At 41.9% G+C, this 19,247-nt stretch overlaps 1 protein-coding gene and 1 long non-coding RNA gene across 6 annotated transcripts in view; one reads left to right on the plus strand and one right to left on the minus strand.

Annotated features, from left to right (window-relative positions):
- The window catches only part of lama1 (laminin, alpha 1), a 62,786-nt gene that overhangs the window by 37,439 nt on the left and 6,100 nt on the right, over positions 1-19,247 (plus strand). The window contains exons 33-60 of the mRNA XM_061065154.1: positions 5,511-5,690; positions 6,109-6,294; positions 6,396-6,523; positions 6,618-6,747; positions 7,399-7,539; positions 8,381-8,499; positions 8,887-8,976; positions 9,131-9,324; positions 9,508-9,650; positions 10,317-10,415; positions 10,987-11,098; positions 11,216-11,372; positions 11,460-11,670; positions 11,777-11,893; positions 12,108-12,271; positions 12,358-12,496; positions 12,943-13,045; positions 13,242-13,358; positions 13,439-13,621; positions 13,700-13,854; positions 14,010-14,153; positions 14,343-14,476; positions 14,846-14,999; positions 15,086-15,210; positions 15,330-15,480; positions 15,564-15,708; positions 18,038-18,179; positions 18,260-18,374. Coding sequence (XP_060921137.1) covers positions 5,511-5,690; positions 6,109-6,294; positions 6,396-6,523; positions 6,618-6,747; positions 7,399-7,539; positions 8,381-8,499; positions 8,887-8,976; positions 9,131-9,324; positions 9,508-9,650; positions 10,317-10,415; positions 10,987-11,098; positions 11,216-11,372; positions 11,460-11,670; positions 11,777-11,893; positions 12,108-12,271; positions 12,358-12,496; positions 12,943-13,045; positions 13,242-13,358; positions 13,439-13,621; positions 13,700-13,854; positions 14,010-14,153; positions 14,343-14,476; positions 14,846-14,999; positions 15,086-15,210; positions 15,330-15,480; positions 15,564-15,708; positions 18,038-18,179; positions 18,260-18,374 — 3,978 coding nt within the window. The remainder of the gene's footprint in view (positions 1-5,510; positions 5,691-6,108; positions 6,295-6,395; positions 6,524-6,617; positions 6,748-7,398; positions 7,540-8,380; positions 8,500-8,886; positions 8,977-9,130; positions 9,325-9,507; positions 9,651-10,316; positions 10,416-10,986; positions 11,099-11,215; positions 11,373-11,459; positions 11,671-11,776; positions 11,894-12,107; positions 12,272-12,357; positions 12,497-12,942; positions 13,046-13,241; positions 13,359-13,438; positions 13,622-13,699; positions 13,855-14,009; positions 14,154-14,342; positions 14,477-14,845; positions 15,000-15,085; positions 15,211-15,329; positions 15,481-15,563; positions 15,709-18,037; positions 18,180-18,259; positions 18,375-19,247) is intronic.
- Positions 6,789-7,390, minus strand: LOC132994282 (uncharacterized). Of its 5 annotated transcripts, none has more exons than XR_009676641.1 (4): positions 7,306-7,390; positions 6,967-7,104; positions 6,903-6,936; positions 6,789-6,844 (listed from the first exon to the last, which is right to left on the minus strand). It is a non-coding gene; the product is annotated as an uncharacterized LOC132994282 (long non-coding RNA). The 5 variants fall into 5 exon arrangements; XR_009676639.1 differs by having other exon boundaries at positions 6,799-6,840; positions 6,918-7,034; positions 7,067-7,153; XR_009676642.1 differs by having other exon boundaries at positions 6,801-6,859.

The raw sequence follows: 19,247 nt of genomic DNA on the forward strand, positions 1-19,247 counted from the left end.
ACACACCTTACCACACACCTTACTACACACCTTCAGTACACACCTTACTATACACCTTACTACACACCTTACTATACACCTTACTACACACCTTACTACACACCTTCAGTACACACCTTACTACACACCTTACTATACACCTTATTACACACCTTACTACACACCTTACTACACACCTTACTACACACCTTACTATACACCTTACTACACACCTTCAGTACACACCTTACTATACACCTTACTATACACCTTATTACACACCTCAAGACACACCTTACTATACACCTTACTACACACCTTCAGTACACACCTTACTACACACCTTACTACACACCTTACTATACACCTTCAGTACACACCTTACTACACACCTTACTACACACCTTACTACACACCTTCAGTATACACCTTACTACACACCTTACTATACACCTTACTACACACCTTACTACACACCTTCAGTACACACCTTACTACACACCTTACTATACACCTTATTACACACCTTACTACACACCTTACTACACACCTTACTATACACCTCACTATACACCTTACTACACACCTTACTATACACCTTACTACACACCTTCAGTACACACCTTACTACACACCTTACTATACACCTTATTACACACCTTACTACACACCTTACTACACACCTTACTATACACCTTACTACACACCTTACTATACACCTTACTACACACCTTCAGTACACACCTTAATATACACCTTCAGTACACACCTTACTACACACCTTACTACACACCTTACTACACACCTTCAGTACACACCTTACTATACACCTTACTACACACCTTACTACACACCTTCAGTACACACCTTACTATACACCTTACTACACACCTTACTATACACCTTACTACACACCTTACTACACACCTTCAGTACACACCTTACTATACACCTTCAGTACACACCTTACTACACACCTTACTATACACCTTACTACACACCTTCACTACACACCTTACTACACACCTTCACTACACACCTTACTACACACCTCCAGTACACACCTTACTATACACCTTACTACACACCTTACTATACACCTTATTACACACCTTACTACACACCTTACTACACACCTTACTATACACCTCACTATACACCTTACTACACACCTTACTATACACCTTACTACACACCTTCAGTACACACCTTACTATACACCTTATTACACACCTTCAAGACACACCTTACTATACACCTTACTACACACCTTCAGTACACACCTTACTATACACCTTCAGTACACACCTTACTACACACCTTACTACACACCTTACTACACACCTTCAGTACACACCTTACTATACGCCTTACTACACACCTTACTATACACCTTACTACACACCTTACTACACACCTTCAGTACACACCTTACTACACACCTTACTATACACCTTATTACACACCTTACTACACACCTTACTACACACCTTACTATACACCTCACTATACACCTTACTACACACCTTACTATACACCTTACTACACACCTTCAGTACACACCTTACTACACACCTTACTATACACCTTATTACACACCTTACTACACACCTTACTATACACCTCACTATACACCTTACTACACACCTTACTACACACCTTCAGTACACACCTTACTATACACCTTACTACACACCTTACTATACACCTTACTACACACCTTACTACACACCTTCAGTACACACCTTACTACACACCTTACTATACACCTTACTATACACCTTATTACACACCTTACTACACACCTTACTACACACCTTACTATACACCTCACTATACACCTTACTACACACCTTACTACACACCTTCAGTACACACCTTACTATACACCTTACTACACACCTTACTATACACCTCACTATACACCTTACTACACACCTTACTATACACCTTACTACACACCTTACTACACACCTTCACTAACCACCTTACTACACACCTTAGTATACACCTTACTACACACCTTACTACACACCTTACTATACACCTTACTACACACCTTACTACACACCTTACTATACACCTTACTACACACCTTACTATACACCTTCACTACACACCTTACTACACACCTTACTACAAACCTTCACTACACACCTTACTATACACCTTACTACACACCTTCACTACACACCTTACTACACACCTTCACTACACACCTTACTACACACCTCCAGTACACACCTTACTATACACCTTACTACAGACCTTCATTACACACCTTCACTACACACCTTCACTACACACCTTACTATACACCTTCAGTACACACCTTACTACACACCTTCACTACACACCTTACTATACACCTTCAGTACACACCTTACTACACACCTTATTATACACCTTCAGTACACACCTTCAGTACACACCTTACTACACACCTTCAGTACACACCTTACTACACACCTTACTACACACCTTCAGTACACACCTTCAGTACACACCTTACTACACACCTTCAGTACACACATTACTACACACCTTACTACACACCTTCAGTACACACCTTACTACACACCTTCAGTGCACACCTTACTGCACACCTTACTACACACCTTACTACACACCTTCAGTACACACCTTACTACACACCTTACTACACACCTTCACTACACACCTTACTACACACCTTCAGTACACACCTTACTACACACCTTCAGTACACATCTTACTACACACCTTACTACACACCTTCACTACACACCTTACTACACACCTTCAGTACACACCTTACTATACACCTTCAGTACACACCTTACTACACACCTTACTACACACCTTACTACACACCTTCACTACACACCTTACTACACACCTTCAGTACGCACCTTACTATACACCTTCACTACACACCTTCAGTACACACCTTACTACACACCTTCAGTACACACCTTACTACACACCTTACTACACACCTTCACTACACACCTTACTACACACCTTCAGTACGCACCTTACTATACACCTTCACTACACACCTTCACTACACACCTTACTATACACCTTCAGTACACACCTTACTACACACCTTCACTACACACCTTCACTACACACCTTCACTACACACCTTACTATACACTTTCAGTACACACCTTACTATACACCTTCAGTACACACCTTCAGTACACACCTTACTACACACCTTACTACACACCTTCACTACACACCTTACTACACACCTTACTACACACCTTCAGTACACACCTTCACTACACACCTTACTACACACCTTACTACATACCTTGAGTACACACCTTCACTACACACCTTCACTACACACCTTACTATACACTTTCAGTACACACCTTACTACACACCTTCACTACACACCTTACTATACACCTTCACTACACACCTTACTATACGCCTTCAGTACACACCTTCAGTACACACCTTACTACACACCTTACTACACACCTTCAGTACACACCTTACTACACACCTTACTACACACCTTCACTACACACCTTCACTACACACCTTACTATACAACCTTCAGTACACACCTTACTACACACCTTACTATACACCTTCAGTACACACCTTCAGTACACACCTTACTACGCACCTTACTACACACCTTCAGTACACACCTTACTACACACCTTCAGTACACACCTTACTACACACCTTACTACACACCTTACTACACACCTTCAGTACACACCTTACTACACACCTTCAGTACACACCTTACTACACACCTTCACTACACACCTTACTACACACCTTCAGTACACACCTTACTACACACCTTCAGTACACATCTTACTACACACCTTACTACACACCTTCACTACACACCTTACTACACACCTTCAGTACACACCTTACTATACACCTTCAGTACACACCTTACTACACACCTTACTACACACCTTCACTACACACCTTACTACACACCTTCAGTACGCACCTTACTATACACCTTCACTACACACCTTCAGTACACACCTTACTACACACCTTCAGTACACACCTTACTACACACCTTACTACACACCTTCACTACACACCTTACTACACACCTTACTACACACCTTACTATACACCTTCACTACACACCTTCACTACACACCTTACTATACACCTTCAGTACACACCTTACTACACACCTTCACTACACACCTTCACTACACACCTTCACTACACACCTTACTATACACTTTCAGTACACACCTTACTACACACCTTCACTACACACCTTACTACACACCTTCACTACACACCTTACTACACACCTTACTACACACCTTCAGTACACACCTTCACTACACACCTTCAGTACACACCTTACTACACACCTTCAGTACACACCTTACTACACACCTTACTACATACCTTGAGTACACACCTTCACTACACACCTTCACTACACACCTTACTATACACTTTCAGTACACACCTTACTATACACTTTCAGTACACACCTTACTACACACCTTCACTACACACCTTACTATACACCTTCACTACACACCTTACTACACACCTTCAGTACACACCTTACTACACACCTTACTACACACCTTCACTACACACCTTCACTACACACCTTACTATACAACCTTCAGTACACACCTTACTACACACCTTCACTACACACCTTACTATACACCTTCAGTACACACCTTACTACACACCTTCACTACACACCTTCACTACACACCTTCACTACACACCTTACTATACACTTTCAGTACACACCTTACTACACACCTTCACTACACACCTTACTATACACCTTCACTACACACCTTACTATACACCTTCAGTACACACCTTCAGTACACACCTTACTACACACCTTACTATACACCTTCACTACACACCTTACTACACACCTTACTACACACCTTCAGTACACACCTTCACTACACACCTTACTACACACCTTACTACATACCTTGAGTACACACCTTCACTACACACCTTCACTACACACCTTACTATACACTTTCAGTACACACCTTACTACACACCTTCACTACACACCTTACTATACACCTTCACTACACACCTTACTATACACCTTCAGTACACACCTTCAGTACACACCTTACTACACACCTTACTACACACCTTCAGTACACACCTTACTACACACCTTACTACACACCTTCACTACACACCTTCACTACACACCTTACTATACAACCTTCAGTACACACCTTACTACACACCTTACTATACACCTTCAGTACACACCTTCAGTACACACCTTACTACGCACCTTACTACACACCTTCAGTACATACCTTACTACACACCTTACTACATACTGTTAGTACACACCTTACTACACACCTTCAGTACACACCTTACTGCACACCTTACTACACACCTTCAGTACACAGTGTGTATGAAAACAGGTAGAAACACAAAAAGAAAAGTATATGTTGTCTTGTGTTCATAAAGGGGTACTTAATAACAGATTACCCCCCCCCCCCCCTCCCATCTCTCCATAGATTAGCCTGGATCCCTTGCCCCCTCTCTTGTCATTGGTCAGTCAATCCAACTTGCAGGGTGTAGTGTCTGGAGTTTACCTGCAGGGTGGCGACATGCTGCTCGACACCCGACATCTCAACACCAGCAGACTGGCTGGACCCCTCTACTGGAGACTGCCCGCACAATTTCAAGGCCACCAAGTAATGTCCCCAATCCTTTGACTGACAGGTCCTGAAGACACAGCTGTGTTTAACCCAATCCTTTGACTGACAGGTCCTGAAGACACAGCTGTGTTTAACCCAATCCTTTGACTGACAGGTCCTGAAGACACAGCTGTGTTTAACCCAATCCTTTGACTGACAGGTCCTGAAGACACAGCTGTGTTTAACCCAATCCGTTGACTGACAGGTCCTGAAGACACAGCTGTGCTTAACCCAATCCTTTGACTGACAGGTCCTGAAGACACAGCTGTGCTTAACCCAATCCTTTGACTGACAGGTCCTGAAGACACAGCTGTGTTTAACCCACTCTGGGTATCTGTTTGATATTTGTATTATAAAGTGTTTCTGTTTTGTGTATTTTGCGTAATAAGCTGTGTATTTTGTGTGTGTTGTGTAGTTGTTGTCGTATGACGGCCTGTTGTCTTACATCATCACTTTCTACGCTGAGGATGGCTCAGGACTGTCCAATCAGGAGCCTCAGGTCATGATAAGGGGCGGGACTCTGAGGAAGTTGGTGATATATACTGACATCGTCGCCCCTGGCAACGGTATCAGAACACAGCATGACATCATGATGACAGAGGTATGGCTGCAAGGAATTATAGGAAAGAGAGCACCAACTATAATTTGTGGTTATTAAAGTGTGTGTGTGTGTGTGTGTGTGTGTGTGTGTGTGTGTTACAGCACAACTGGAAGTACTTTAACTCAGTGTCGGAGGATTCGGTGACTCGCTCTGACTTCCTGTCAGTCATCAACAACATCGAGTACATCATAATCAAAGCGTCGTACGGGAGCAGACTGCAACAGAGCAGGTAACGACACAATGACACAAACTACACACAGGTACACATCATATCTGTCTTCAGCTGCTTGCTGATGTCACTTCCTGTCTGCACCTGTGTTCAGGATCTCTAATATCACCATGGAAACATCACTTGAGGCGGAGTCACTGGAGCGGTCAGAGATTGGAGTCAGCGTGGTCAGACATATCGAATCTTGCATCTGTCCAACTGGATACACCGGTTTGTCTTGTCAGGTAAGTCACCTGGATCACCATGGCAACCACAGCAAGAGCTGTTTCTACTGGTTACCTGTCTGTCTCTCTCTGACCTGTCTGTCTGTCTCTGACCTGTCTCTCTCTGACCTGTCTGTCTCTGACCTGTCTGTCTCTGACCTGTCACTCTCTCTGACCTGTCTCTCTCTGACCTGTCTGTCTGTCTCTGACCTGTCTCTCTCTGACCTGTCTCTCTCTGACCTGTCTGTCTGTCTCTGACCTGTCTCTCTCTGACCTGTCTGTCTCTGACCTGTCTGTCTGTCTCTGACCTGTCACTCTCTCTGACCTGTCTCTCTCTGACCTGTCTGTCTCTGACCTGTCTGTCTGTCTCTGACCTGTCTCTCTCTGACCTGTTTCTCTCTGACCTGTCTCTCTCTGACCTGTCTGTCTCTGACCTGTCTCTCTTTGACCTGTCTGTCTGTCTCTGACATGTCTCTCTCTCTGACCTGTCTGTCTCTGACCTGTCTGTCTCTGACCTGTCTGTCTCTGACCTGTCTGTCTGTCTCAGACCTGTCTCTCTCTGACCTATCTGTCTCTGACCTGTCTCTCTCTGACCTGTCTGTCTGTCTCTGACCTGTCTCTCTCTGACCTGTCTGTCTCTGACCTGTCTGTCTCTGACCTGTCTGTCTGCAGGAGTGTGCAGCAGGTTTTTTCCGTCAGCCTCTTTCTGAGTTGTCGTCTCAGAGTTTGAAGTCCTTGTTTCTTCATCCATGTGTTCGATGTCGCTGCAACAACCACAGTGAGATCTGTGACACTGAAACCGGAGACTGTCAGGTAACAAGCTAACACACACTGATATACACTAACACAAACACACACAGATGTACACACTTACACAAACACATACACACTGAAACACCTGTTCCATGAAGATGCTTAAAATTTACAATTAAATGAGGCTGTAGTCTGAGGGGAAATGAGCTAACACATGCTAACACTGTGTTGATGCTATCAGACTAAACAGAGGGAAGCGTGATGGGGGGTTTGTTAGTGGTTAATCTGTGATAAGTCATTTGATAATGAGCTAGTTTGTAGTTAGTAATCAATCAATCAATCAATCAATCTTTATTTGTATAGTACCAATTCATAAAAAGTTTTATCTCAAAACACTTTACAAAAAGCAGGTAAAAGACCTTACTCATTGTTATGTTAAAGAACAGGTAAAAGACCTTACTCATTGTTATGTTAAAGAACAGGTAAAAGACCTTACTCATTGTTATATTAAAGATCAGGTAAAAGACCTTACTCATTGTTATGTTAAAGAACAGGTAAAAGACCTTACTCATTGTTATATTAAAGAACAGGTAAAAGACCTTACTCATTGTTATACTAAAGAACAGGTAAAAGACCTTACTCATTGTTATATTAAAGAACAGGTAAAAGACCTTACTCATTGTTATGTTAAAGAACAGGTAAAAGACCTTACTCATTGTTATATTAAAGAACAGGTAAAAGACCTTACTCATTGTTATACTAAAGAACAGGTAAAAGACCTTACTCATTGTTATATTAAAGAACAGGTAACATTTGTTATTGGCTCTTTGTTGCTCTAACTCTTTAAATTGTCATGTTAATGTGATATAAATAAAGGTTTATCTTTTCTTATCTTATCCAGGGCTGTAAACATCACACCAATGGGCGGAGCTGCGAGCTGTGTGCCCCAGGGTATTATGGGAACGTCAGTGGCTCCATCAGTGATTGCTCCCTCTGTGCCTGCCCCATAAGGGACAACAGGTAACGCTGCAGGCTGTTTAAATGTCACCTTTAAAGGAAGAATATGCGATTTTTCACACTTAAATGGAGCAGAAATCAAAAATATGAATTGAGGGACTAAAGAAAAGAAGAATAACATACTGTACTCAGTGATTATTTGAATGTCACGTAAGAGTTTTAGATCACGGCCATTTCAGGTAAATTTACCTGCAGTGTGAAGATACGAGCACCATTAGCATGCTAACACAACAACAGTGTGAGTTGTTTTGGTTTCATGCTGGTGCTCAAGGGCGACATCTGTTGGATCAAAAAATGTCATATTCTTCCTTTAACATTTAGTTTGTTTAGTTGGTTCTAAGAGTGTGTGTGTTTGTGTGTGTGTTTGTGTGTGTGTGTGTGTGTGTGTAGTTTCAGTCCCACCTGTGTGTCAGAGGGAACGTTGGGTGATTTCCGCTGCACTTTCTGTCTCGAGGGATACGAGGGGAGATACTGTGAGAGGTGAGAGTGATTACATCTTACCTGTCTCTTGTGACATCACCAGCCTCAGGTTGTCAGCTGACTGTTACATCATCACTTTATGCCGTATTTACCCAATCATTGTAGCTTATCAGGTAATCTTTCTAAAAAACTGACTGTCACCGTCCCCCTGCAGGTGTTCAGTTGGTTACTATGGATACCCATCATTGCCCGGCGGTGTGTGTTCACGATGCAGTTGCAGTGGGTGGGGCTCCCTGCAGCTGCTATGTGATTCGCTGACAGGACAGTGTGACTGTAAGGCCGGGGTCAGAGGTCAGTCATGTGACCAGTGTGACGAGAGGCACATTCTTCAGGGAGGAGAGTGTGTGTGTAAGTCACAACAACTCACACACACACACACACACACACACACACACACACACACACACACACACACATGTTCAGATATTATGTCTAATTGCTAATTGGAGGTGTCTGTCTGTGTGCTTGTGTGCTTGTGTGTGTGTGTGTGTGTGTGTGTGTGTGTGTGTGTGTGTGTGTGTGTGTCTCCAGCCTGTGATGACGAGTGTTCTGGGGTTCTGTTGGACGATCTGGACAAAGTACACGACCATTTCCTGTCTGTGAACCTGAGCGGCATTGCTATTGCAGCATCAAGTCAGCTGGTGATGCTGGAGAAGCAGAGCAGAGACTTTCAGGTACACACTCAGAAAAAACATGCACACACACTGAAATCTTCCTTTACCCAATAACAGCGTTTACCTGTCAGTCAGGATGGGCGGGGTCTCTGGTGGGCAGGAAATTACCTAAAAAAGTCAATGCATCAATCCAAGCTGGCTGATGAAGTGAGTGAATTATTGTCACTGAATGCAATGTATAATTCAATAAATGAAGCCAGTAAAAGAGTGTACCGTTGCGCAGAATCCAGCTTCACCTTGTGCACAAAGATCATGCAGGTAGGTCACTGGTCATAGGATATAAACTTCATGCCAACACCCGCTTGCTTGCTTGCAGTGGATTTTCCTGACTCCTGAAAGTCTGGCTACACTCGTGGTGAGAATTTGAGCGTTTTGCATGAAGCCATGCTGTTCAGGGTTTACAGTGCCTATGTAAATGGGTTAATGACAGACTGTATAACACAATCACACCTCCCAACACTGCCCTCTAGAGTAGGGTGAAGTCTTAGCCATCTGCAGGTTTAGGATTTGGGTAATGTCCAGAGTAGGTTCTGATGAAACCAGGAAACCTTAAGCACAGATAAATATGATAAACAACAACCACCACTACATCTACTAATAAAAACTTGTGCAAGTTAAGCTACATAACATTTAAAGTAACATTTTACCTGCTGGTGTTTTGTACAGGTGGTGTTTTCGAAAAACAATTCTATTTCCCTGGGTCTGTCCGCAGTGGAAGTTGAGCTAAATCATTTGACCTCTGACCTCAGTGATGTGCTACAGCAGGTATCCATGGTTACTCTGTCAAAAGATTATAACATAAAATGTATATTCTGTGATCATATGTTCTCAAAAACATAAAACTGCCCAATAATCATTATTGGTGAATTATTCATAAATATTACATAAATAACACAGTATCATCTGTAAACATACATTATAACATATAGAACACAGTATCATCTGTAAACATACATTATAACATATAGAACACAGTATCATCTGTAAACATACATTATAACATATAGAACACAGTATCACAGTAAACATACATTATAACATATAGAACACAGTATCATCAGTAAACATACATTATAACATATAGAACACAGTATCATCTGTAAACATACATTATAACATATAGAACACAGTATCATCAGTAAACATACATTATAACATATAGAACACAGTATCATCAGTAAACATACATTATAACATATAGAACACAGTATCATCTGTAAACATACATTATAACATATAGAACACAGTATCATCAGTAAACATACATGTAAGATATTTTAAAAATAAAGGTTTGTGGGTCTTTTTAAAAAAGGTTCTCTTTTCCCTGATTGGTCAGGTCAACAGTCTTTCTAGCAAGTTCGAGAAAGTTTTCATGTCCACCAAAAACAGCGCTTCCCAGAGTGCACTGCTACTAGAAAGCATCAGCAAGCTACAAGACAACATTCAAGGTAATGGCTGGTGATGAAATCCTTAATTGCATCAGAAGTGACACTATAACTAGTATAAAATCATGACAAACACAATCAAAATAAACAATGAAACAACTTTTTATCTGATTTGACCAGTGCTTCAGCTGGAGGCGGGGCTTCTGAATCAGACCTCAGAGGATGAGCTTAGTTCAGCCAATCAAAACCAACTGCTGGAGAATGTTAAGTCCATATTGGAGATGATCAGAGCTGTCAACCTAATTAATGCAAACATTACGGCCAATCAGGAGCTCAGGTGAGTTAGTTTATTAAATCATATTATGATCATGTTTTAACATTTTCCTGTTATGGATTGATTATCGCCCTCTCTTTCTTCCTTCAGCCTCTCGGAGTCCCTCCTTGACTCACTGCAGTTGGACTTCTTGTCCAACACAGTGTCAGTTGATGACAGGCTCCGCCCCCTCTCTTCCTCCCTTGTGGTTGGCATGGAGACACTGCAATTTGCAAGCACACAGCTGAAAGATGCTGCAAAACAAAATACACAATCACACAGTCTGCTGGATAACACACACACTCAACTGCACAGATATCAGGTGAACACACACACACACACACATACGCACACACACACACACACCTGAGACATTCGGGTGTTTCCTGTAAGTTGGAGACACAGCTGATGCTTGTTTTTTTTTTCAGCGGCTCCATGGTAACCTGAGTGCAGTGTGTGTGTTTTTGGACGGACTGATGGAGGACAGTCAGCTGCTGCTGGACGACACCATCAGCATGACGGAGGAGTTCACCAACAGCACCACAGTACGACACACACACACACACACACACACACACACACACACACACACACACACTTCTCATGAACAGGGACGAGCAGAGGGTGCTCACACGTACCTGAACCTCTCATCAGATGGTTACATGCTCACCTGGATGTCAAATAAACACAAACAGTGTTCATCAGTTTTTTAATCTCCCGCTGATTGAAACGATGACACGCCCCCTCGTTTGTTTGCAGCAGGTGGAGGTGTTCAGCGGGCAGATGGATCAGTGGCGCCCTCTGCTGATGAAACAGGTCGACGGTTTGGTTGTTGGCCTTAAAAAGTCAGATGCCCTGGAGAATGTTTACCTTGCAGAAAGCCACGCCCACCAACTGCAGAGCCACGCCCACTCCCTGCACAGGTAACTGTTTCTATGACAACATGTGTTCATGGTGTGAACGCATGTCACAAACCATGATGTCATTAAACATTTCTTTCATCTCTCAGCTCGCTGTCGGCGGCGTGGAACGTGTCTCACAACGGCAGCCGATTGGTTCAGCTGGACAGTGACATAAGAGAACAAGTAAACTCCGCCCTACAGGCTGCCTCGATCGCCCATAATTCAGCCTCCCTCGCTCTGAACATGGTGAGCTCTGAGAACACACACACACACACACACACAGACACACACACGCACAGACACACACACACACACACACACAGACACACACACAGACACACACACACACACACACACACACACACACAGACACACACACACACACACAGACACACACAGACACACACACAGACACACACACACACACACACACACACACACACACACACACACACACACACACAGACACACACAGACACACACACACACACACACACACACACACACAATTTCCATGTACAGAAGCATAATAAGCATTTGAATGATGGATTAAAAGTCATGTGTGTGTGTGTGTGTGTGTGTGTGTGTGTGTGTGTGTGTGTGTGTGTCTGTGTGTGTGTCATGTTTGGGCGATGTGCGGGTCTGACACCAAATATAAATCTTGTCTGTTCATTTGTTTGTTTGTGTTTTAGAGTATCCAATCAGAGAAGCTGCTGTCAGAGGAGGGCAGAGCCAAACTGAACATGAGCTCAGCTGTTTACGAGCAAAGTCAAAGAATCAACAAGACCACTGAAGGTGTGTGTGTGTGTGTGTGTGTGTGTGTGTGTGTGTGTCTGTCTGTGCGTGTGTGTGTGATATGTGTAGTCCTGAAGATGAGTCTGTAACCTTCCTTCACCTCTAATCACACCAGAGCCATTACAATCTAAACCACCTATTCACTGTGTGTGTGTGTGTGTGTGTGTGTGTGTGTGTGTCTCTCTCTGTCTTCCAGACCTGCAGTTAAATGTTACCATGGTAACCAGCAGACTGGGATTTGTCAGTGAAAGTATCCGTAACTCCAGCTTCCTCCTGCGTCAGCCAATCAGAGAGCTGTTCATCCTCTCTAATGGTGAGACAGATTAGGCTCCGCCTCCTTCGATCAGGTGACTTGATGTATTGATTCATGAATGTATTGATGTATTTGTTCAGGTACTTCTGCGGCGTTGCAGCAGTCTAAGTCTCAGGTATCAGTTGCCCACTCTGATGTCCAGGAGGCGCTGCAGCGTCTGCACGCGCTCACTCAGCAGCTGACACATTCTTCTTCTGTGGTGGAACAAACCAACGTGACAGTGAGGGAGACAAAGCAGCTGGTGACGGACACACAAACTGCAGGTCAGCACACACACCTCCTCTTCACTACGGCAGCACCACTCACACATTTTTGTCACTAACACTTCCTGTGCCCTTCAGCCAATGAGGCGCAGCAGAAGCTGGAGTTGGCAGGCGATCGTGCAGAGCGACTCATGGATCGGATAAAGCCGCTAAGCATGCTGGGAGAAAACCTGAGCAGGAACCTGTCCGACATCAGAGAGCTGATCGACCAGGCCCGAAAACAGGCTGCCTCGGTACACACACACACACACACACACACACACACACACACACACACACACACATCAGTAAATGAGTACCTATCATTTTGTATTATTAGTAGATTCTTCATAAATGATTCCACTGAAAGAAAATAAGTATAATTTATTCTTTATGATGATGTCATCAGATCAAGGTGGCGGTTCAGGCAGACAGAGACTGCGTCCGATCGTACAGACCTCAGATTCAGTCGAGTAACTTCAACACGCTGAGTCTGACCCTGAAGACCAACAGCCCCAACAACCTGCTGTTCTACCTGGGCAGCAACTCCACGGTAAGACACACACACACACACACACACACACACACACACAAACACACAGGTGTGCTGTGACCCTGCTGATGTAGCCAGGTTAAAAGAGATCCGGCCTCATTAAAACACACCTGGATTATCTCTCTCTTCAGTTGACCCGTCCTGTCTCAGGTGAGTCTTTTACTGGGCTGTTCTTTGTTGTGCATGCAGGTGGACTTCCTGGCTTTAGAGATGCATGATGGGAAGGTGTCACTGCTCTGGGATCTGGGCTCAGGTAGCACCAGACTCGAGTTTCCTGCACTCGACATCAGCAACAACATGTGGACCAGAATCAATGTGACCAGGTAACAACACTATTCTGTCTTGATGACATCACTCATATGATGATATTATCATGTGATTATATTGTGGCTGGGCGAAATGTAACAATAGCCAAAACGATTTGAGGATTTTTAAAAGAACAAACCATTTTGTAAAAACAATAAAAGACACCACCCAGGTTTAAAGGAGCCCTAGGACTCCAGATTTCTAAGGTCTCACAGGTTCTAAAATCAGGGGTGATTAAAATATTCATGATAAAATAACCAGTAAAACACAGCTGTATATCTAAAAAGTCTTAAATCAGTTTCCCCCAAAAGTCGATTACTGTCTTTAAAACATGCGGTTTAAAAGACTGACCCTGTCACAATGTCATGATGTCATCATGTTCGTAGGTTTGGGGCACGCGGATCTCTATCAGTTCACCAGCTGGAGTCGGAGGCTGCTCCGTTGCTGGCAGTAACAGCAACCTCACCGGGACATTCCCGACTTTTAGACGTGAACAAAAACTCAGTGATCCACGTCGGAGGGAGAGGAACACAAACACAGGTAACATTCACACACACAAAAACACACACACATATACACACACGCCCTTCATTCAAGAAAAGTCTAACTATACTGTGTGATGTCAGAGCCCCACCCTCCTGAGGTCCTCCACCTTTCAGGGATGTGTAGGTGAAGCATTTTTGAATGAGAGGAACGTCGGTCTGTGGAACTACGTCAGCAGGGAGGGAGGCTGTGGAGGCTGTTTCAGCAGGTATGACAGGTGTTCACAGGTGAGGTTATCAAATCAGCCCACCTGCATGTTTTATAGTTGAGCGTCACACACAGATAAACCTCTCCTCTCTTTTTATCTCTCTCACCTGTCTACCTCAGTCCTCAGGTGGAGGAGACATCATTCCACTTCGATGGTTCTGGATTTTCATTGGTTCAGAAATCTCTGCGAGCTACTTCCACCTCCATTGTTCTGCTTTTTAAAACTCTGTCACCGGGCGGATTACTGCTCTACCTGTCTTCCAACAACACGGTACGACACACACTCACACACAAACGTACACACACACATTTTTATTTGAGGTTGTTATTGTGAAGGAAACATATATCCTGCAGAGGGACTTCCTGTCGTTGGAGCTGTTGGGGGGCCGTGTCCATCTGACCTTTGACCTTGGTTCCGGTGCTCTGATCCTGACCTCCAACCGGAAGTACAACACCGGAGTGTGGTACAAGATCACACTGCAGAGGAGCAAACGCAAAGGTAACACAGTACGAAAGCTAAAAACCTTCTGTACTACAGTCAGACTAAATATGGCTATACTACAGTCAGACTTAAAACTGTTGTACTACAGTCAGACTAAATACGGCTATACTACAGTCAGACAAAATACGGCTATACTACAGTCAGACTAAAAACTGTTGTACTACAGTCAGTGTAAATACAACTCTACTACAGTCAGAATAAATATGGCTATACTACAGTCAGACTTAAAACTGTTGTACTACAGTCAGACTAAATACGGCTATACTACAGTCAGACTAAAAACTGTTGTACTACAGTCAGTGTAAATACAACTCTACTACAGTCAGAATAAATATGGCTATACTACAGTCAGACTAAATATGGCTATACTAGAGCCAGACTAAATACGGCTATACTACAGTCGGACTAAAAACTGTTGTACTACAGTCAGTGTAAATACAACTCTACTACACATCAGAATAAATATGGCTATACTACAGTCAGACTAAATATGGCTATACTAGAGCCAGACTAAATACGGCTATACTACAGTCAGACTAAAAACTGTTGTTCTACAGTCAGACTAAATATGGCTATACTAAAGTCAGACTAAATATGGCTATACTACAGTCAGACTAAATACAACTCTACTACAGTCAGAATAAATATGGCTATACTACAGTCAGACTAAAAACTGTTGTTATACAGTCAGACAAAATATGGCTATACTACAGTCAGACTACACCTGTTGTACTACAGTCAGACTAAATATGGCTATACTACAGTCAGACTAAATACAGTTATACTACAGTCAGACTAAATATGGATATACTACATTCAGATAAAATATGGATATACTACAGTCAGACTACAACTGTTGTACTACAGTCAGACTAAATATGGCTATACTACAGTCAGACTAAATATGGCTATACTACAGTCAGACTAAATACAGTTATACCACAGTCAGACTAAATATGGCTATACTACAGTCAGAATAAATATGGCTATACTACAGTCAGACTAAATATGGCTATACTACAGTCAGACTAAATACAGTTATACTACAGTCAGACTAAATATGGATATACTACATTCAGACTAAATATGGCTATACTACAGTCAGACCAAAAACTGTTGTTCTACAGTCAGACAAAATATGGATATACTACAGTCAGACTACAACTGTTGTACTACAGTCAGACAAAATATGGCTATACTACAGTCAGACTAAATACAGTTATACTACAGTCAGACTAAATATGGATATACTACATTCAGACTAAATATGGCTATACTACAGTCAGACCAAAAACTGTTGCTCTACAGTCAGATAAAATATGGATATACTACAGTCAGACTACAACTGTTGTACTACAGTCAGACTAAATATGGCTATACTACAGTCAGACTAAATACAGTTATACCACAGTCAGACTAAATATGGCTATACTACAGTCAGAATAAATATGGCTATACTACAGTCAGACTAAATATGGCTATACTAGAGTCAGACTTAAAACTTTTGTTCTACAGTCAGACAAAATATGGCTATACTACAGTCAGACTACAACTGTTGTACTACAGTCAGACTAAATATGGCTATACTACAGTCAGACTAAATATGGCTATACTACAGTCAGATTAAATACAGTTATACTACAGTCAGACTAAATATGGATATACTACATTCAGACTAAATATGGCTATACTACAGTCAGACCAAAAACTGTTGTTCTACAGTCAGACAAAATATGGATATACTACAGTCAGACAAAATATGGCTATACTACAGTCAGACTAAATATGGCTATACTAGAGTCAGACTAAATACGGCTATACTACAGTCAGACTAAATACGGCTATACTACAGTCAGACTTAAAACTTTTGTTCTACAGTCAGACAAAATATGGCTATACTACAGTCAGACTACAACTGTTGTACTACAACAATAAATACTACTGTGCTACAGACAGTACTACAACTCAGTAGTACATATAATATATATATTATTGAAAAAATGATAGATACTAAATATTGTAGTACTTAAACTGTTAATGAGTATATACTGTATATTGTAGTACTGTTAATGAGTATACTGTAAATTGTAATACTCTTAATGAGTATATACTGTATATTGTAGTACTGTTAATGGGTATATACTGTATATTGTAGTACTGTTAATGAGTATATACTGTATATTGTAATACTGTTAATGAGTATATACTGTATATTGTAGTACTGTTAATGGGTATATACTGTATATTGTAGTACTTTAACTGTTAATGTGTTCAGTATATTGAAGTAGCATGAGTACTGTAGCTGAAGTTGCTGATGTGTTTGCAGGTTACCTTTCAATCATGGCAGCTGACCAATCTTCAGAGAAGGAGGTTTTGGAGGCGGAGTCTCCTGGAACCGCGTCTGACCTGAACAGGTCCGATCTGGATCCCATCTACATAGGAGGACTTCCTGCCTCCAGACCAATCAGGTGAGTCTGTTGTGTCAGCTGGTAAGTGTGGTGATGTCACAGGTCATGTGACTAACTATTTCTGTATATTTGGTTGCTAGGCGACAGGTGGTGTCTAGGTCTTATGTGGGCTGTATCAAGAACGTAGAGATTGCTCGCTCCAACTTTGACCTACTGAGAGACGCCTATGGCGTGAGGAAGGGCTGTGTACTCGAGGTACTACACACCATATAAACACAACATACACACAGTACAAGTACACACTACATAACACAACATACACACAGTACAAGTACACATTACATAACACAACATACACACAGTACAAGTACACACTACATAACACAACATACACACAGTACAAGTACATATTACATAACACAACATACACACAGTACAAGTACACACTACATAACACAACATACACACAGTACAAGTACATACTACATAACACAACATAGACACAGTACAAGTACACATTACATAACACAACATACACACAGTACAAGTACACACTACATAACACAACATAACACAACATACACACAGTACAAATACACACTACATAACACAACATGCATACAGTACAAGTACACACTACGTAACACAACATACACACAGTACAAGTACACACTACATAACACAACATACACACAGTACAAGTACACACTACGTAACACAACATACACACAGTGCAAGTACACACTACATAACACAAAATACACACAGTACAAGTACACATTACATAACACAACATACACACAGTACAAGTACACATTACATAACACAAAATACACACAGTACAAGTACACATTACATAACACAAAATACACACAGTGCAAGTACACACTACATAACACAAAATACACACAGTACAAGTACACATTACATAACACAACATACACACAGTACAAGTACACATTACATAACACAACATACACACAGTACAAGTACACATTACATAACACAACATACACACAGTACAAGTACACATTACATAACACAAAATACACACAGTGCAAGTACACACTACATAACACAAAATACACACAGTACAAGTACACATTACATAACACAACATACACACAG

This window comes from Labrus mixtus, chromosome 19, assembly GCF_963584025.1.
Source record: "Labrus mixtus chromosome 19, fLabMix1.1, whole genome shotgun sequence".
Lineage (NCBI taxonomy): Eukaryota > Metazoa > Chordata > Actinopteri > Labriformes > Labridae > Labrus > Labrus mixtus.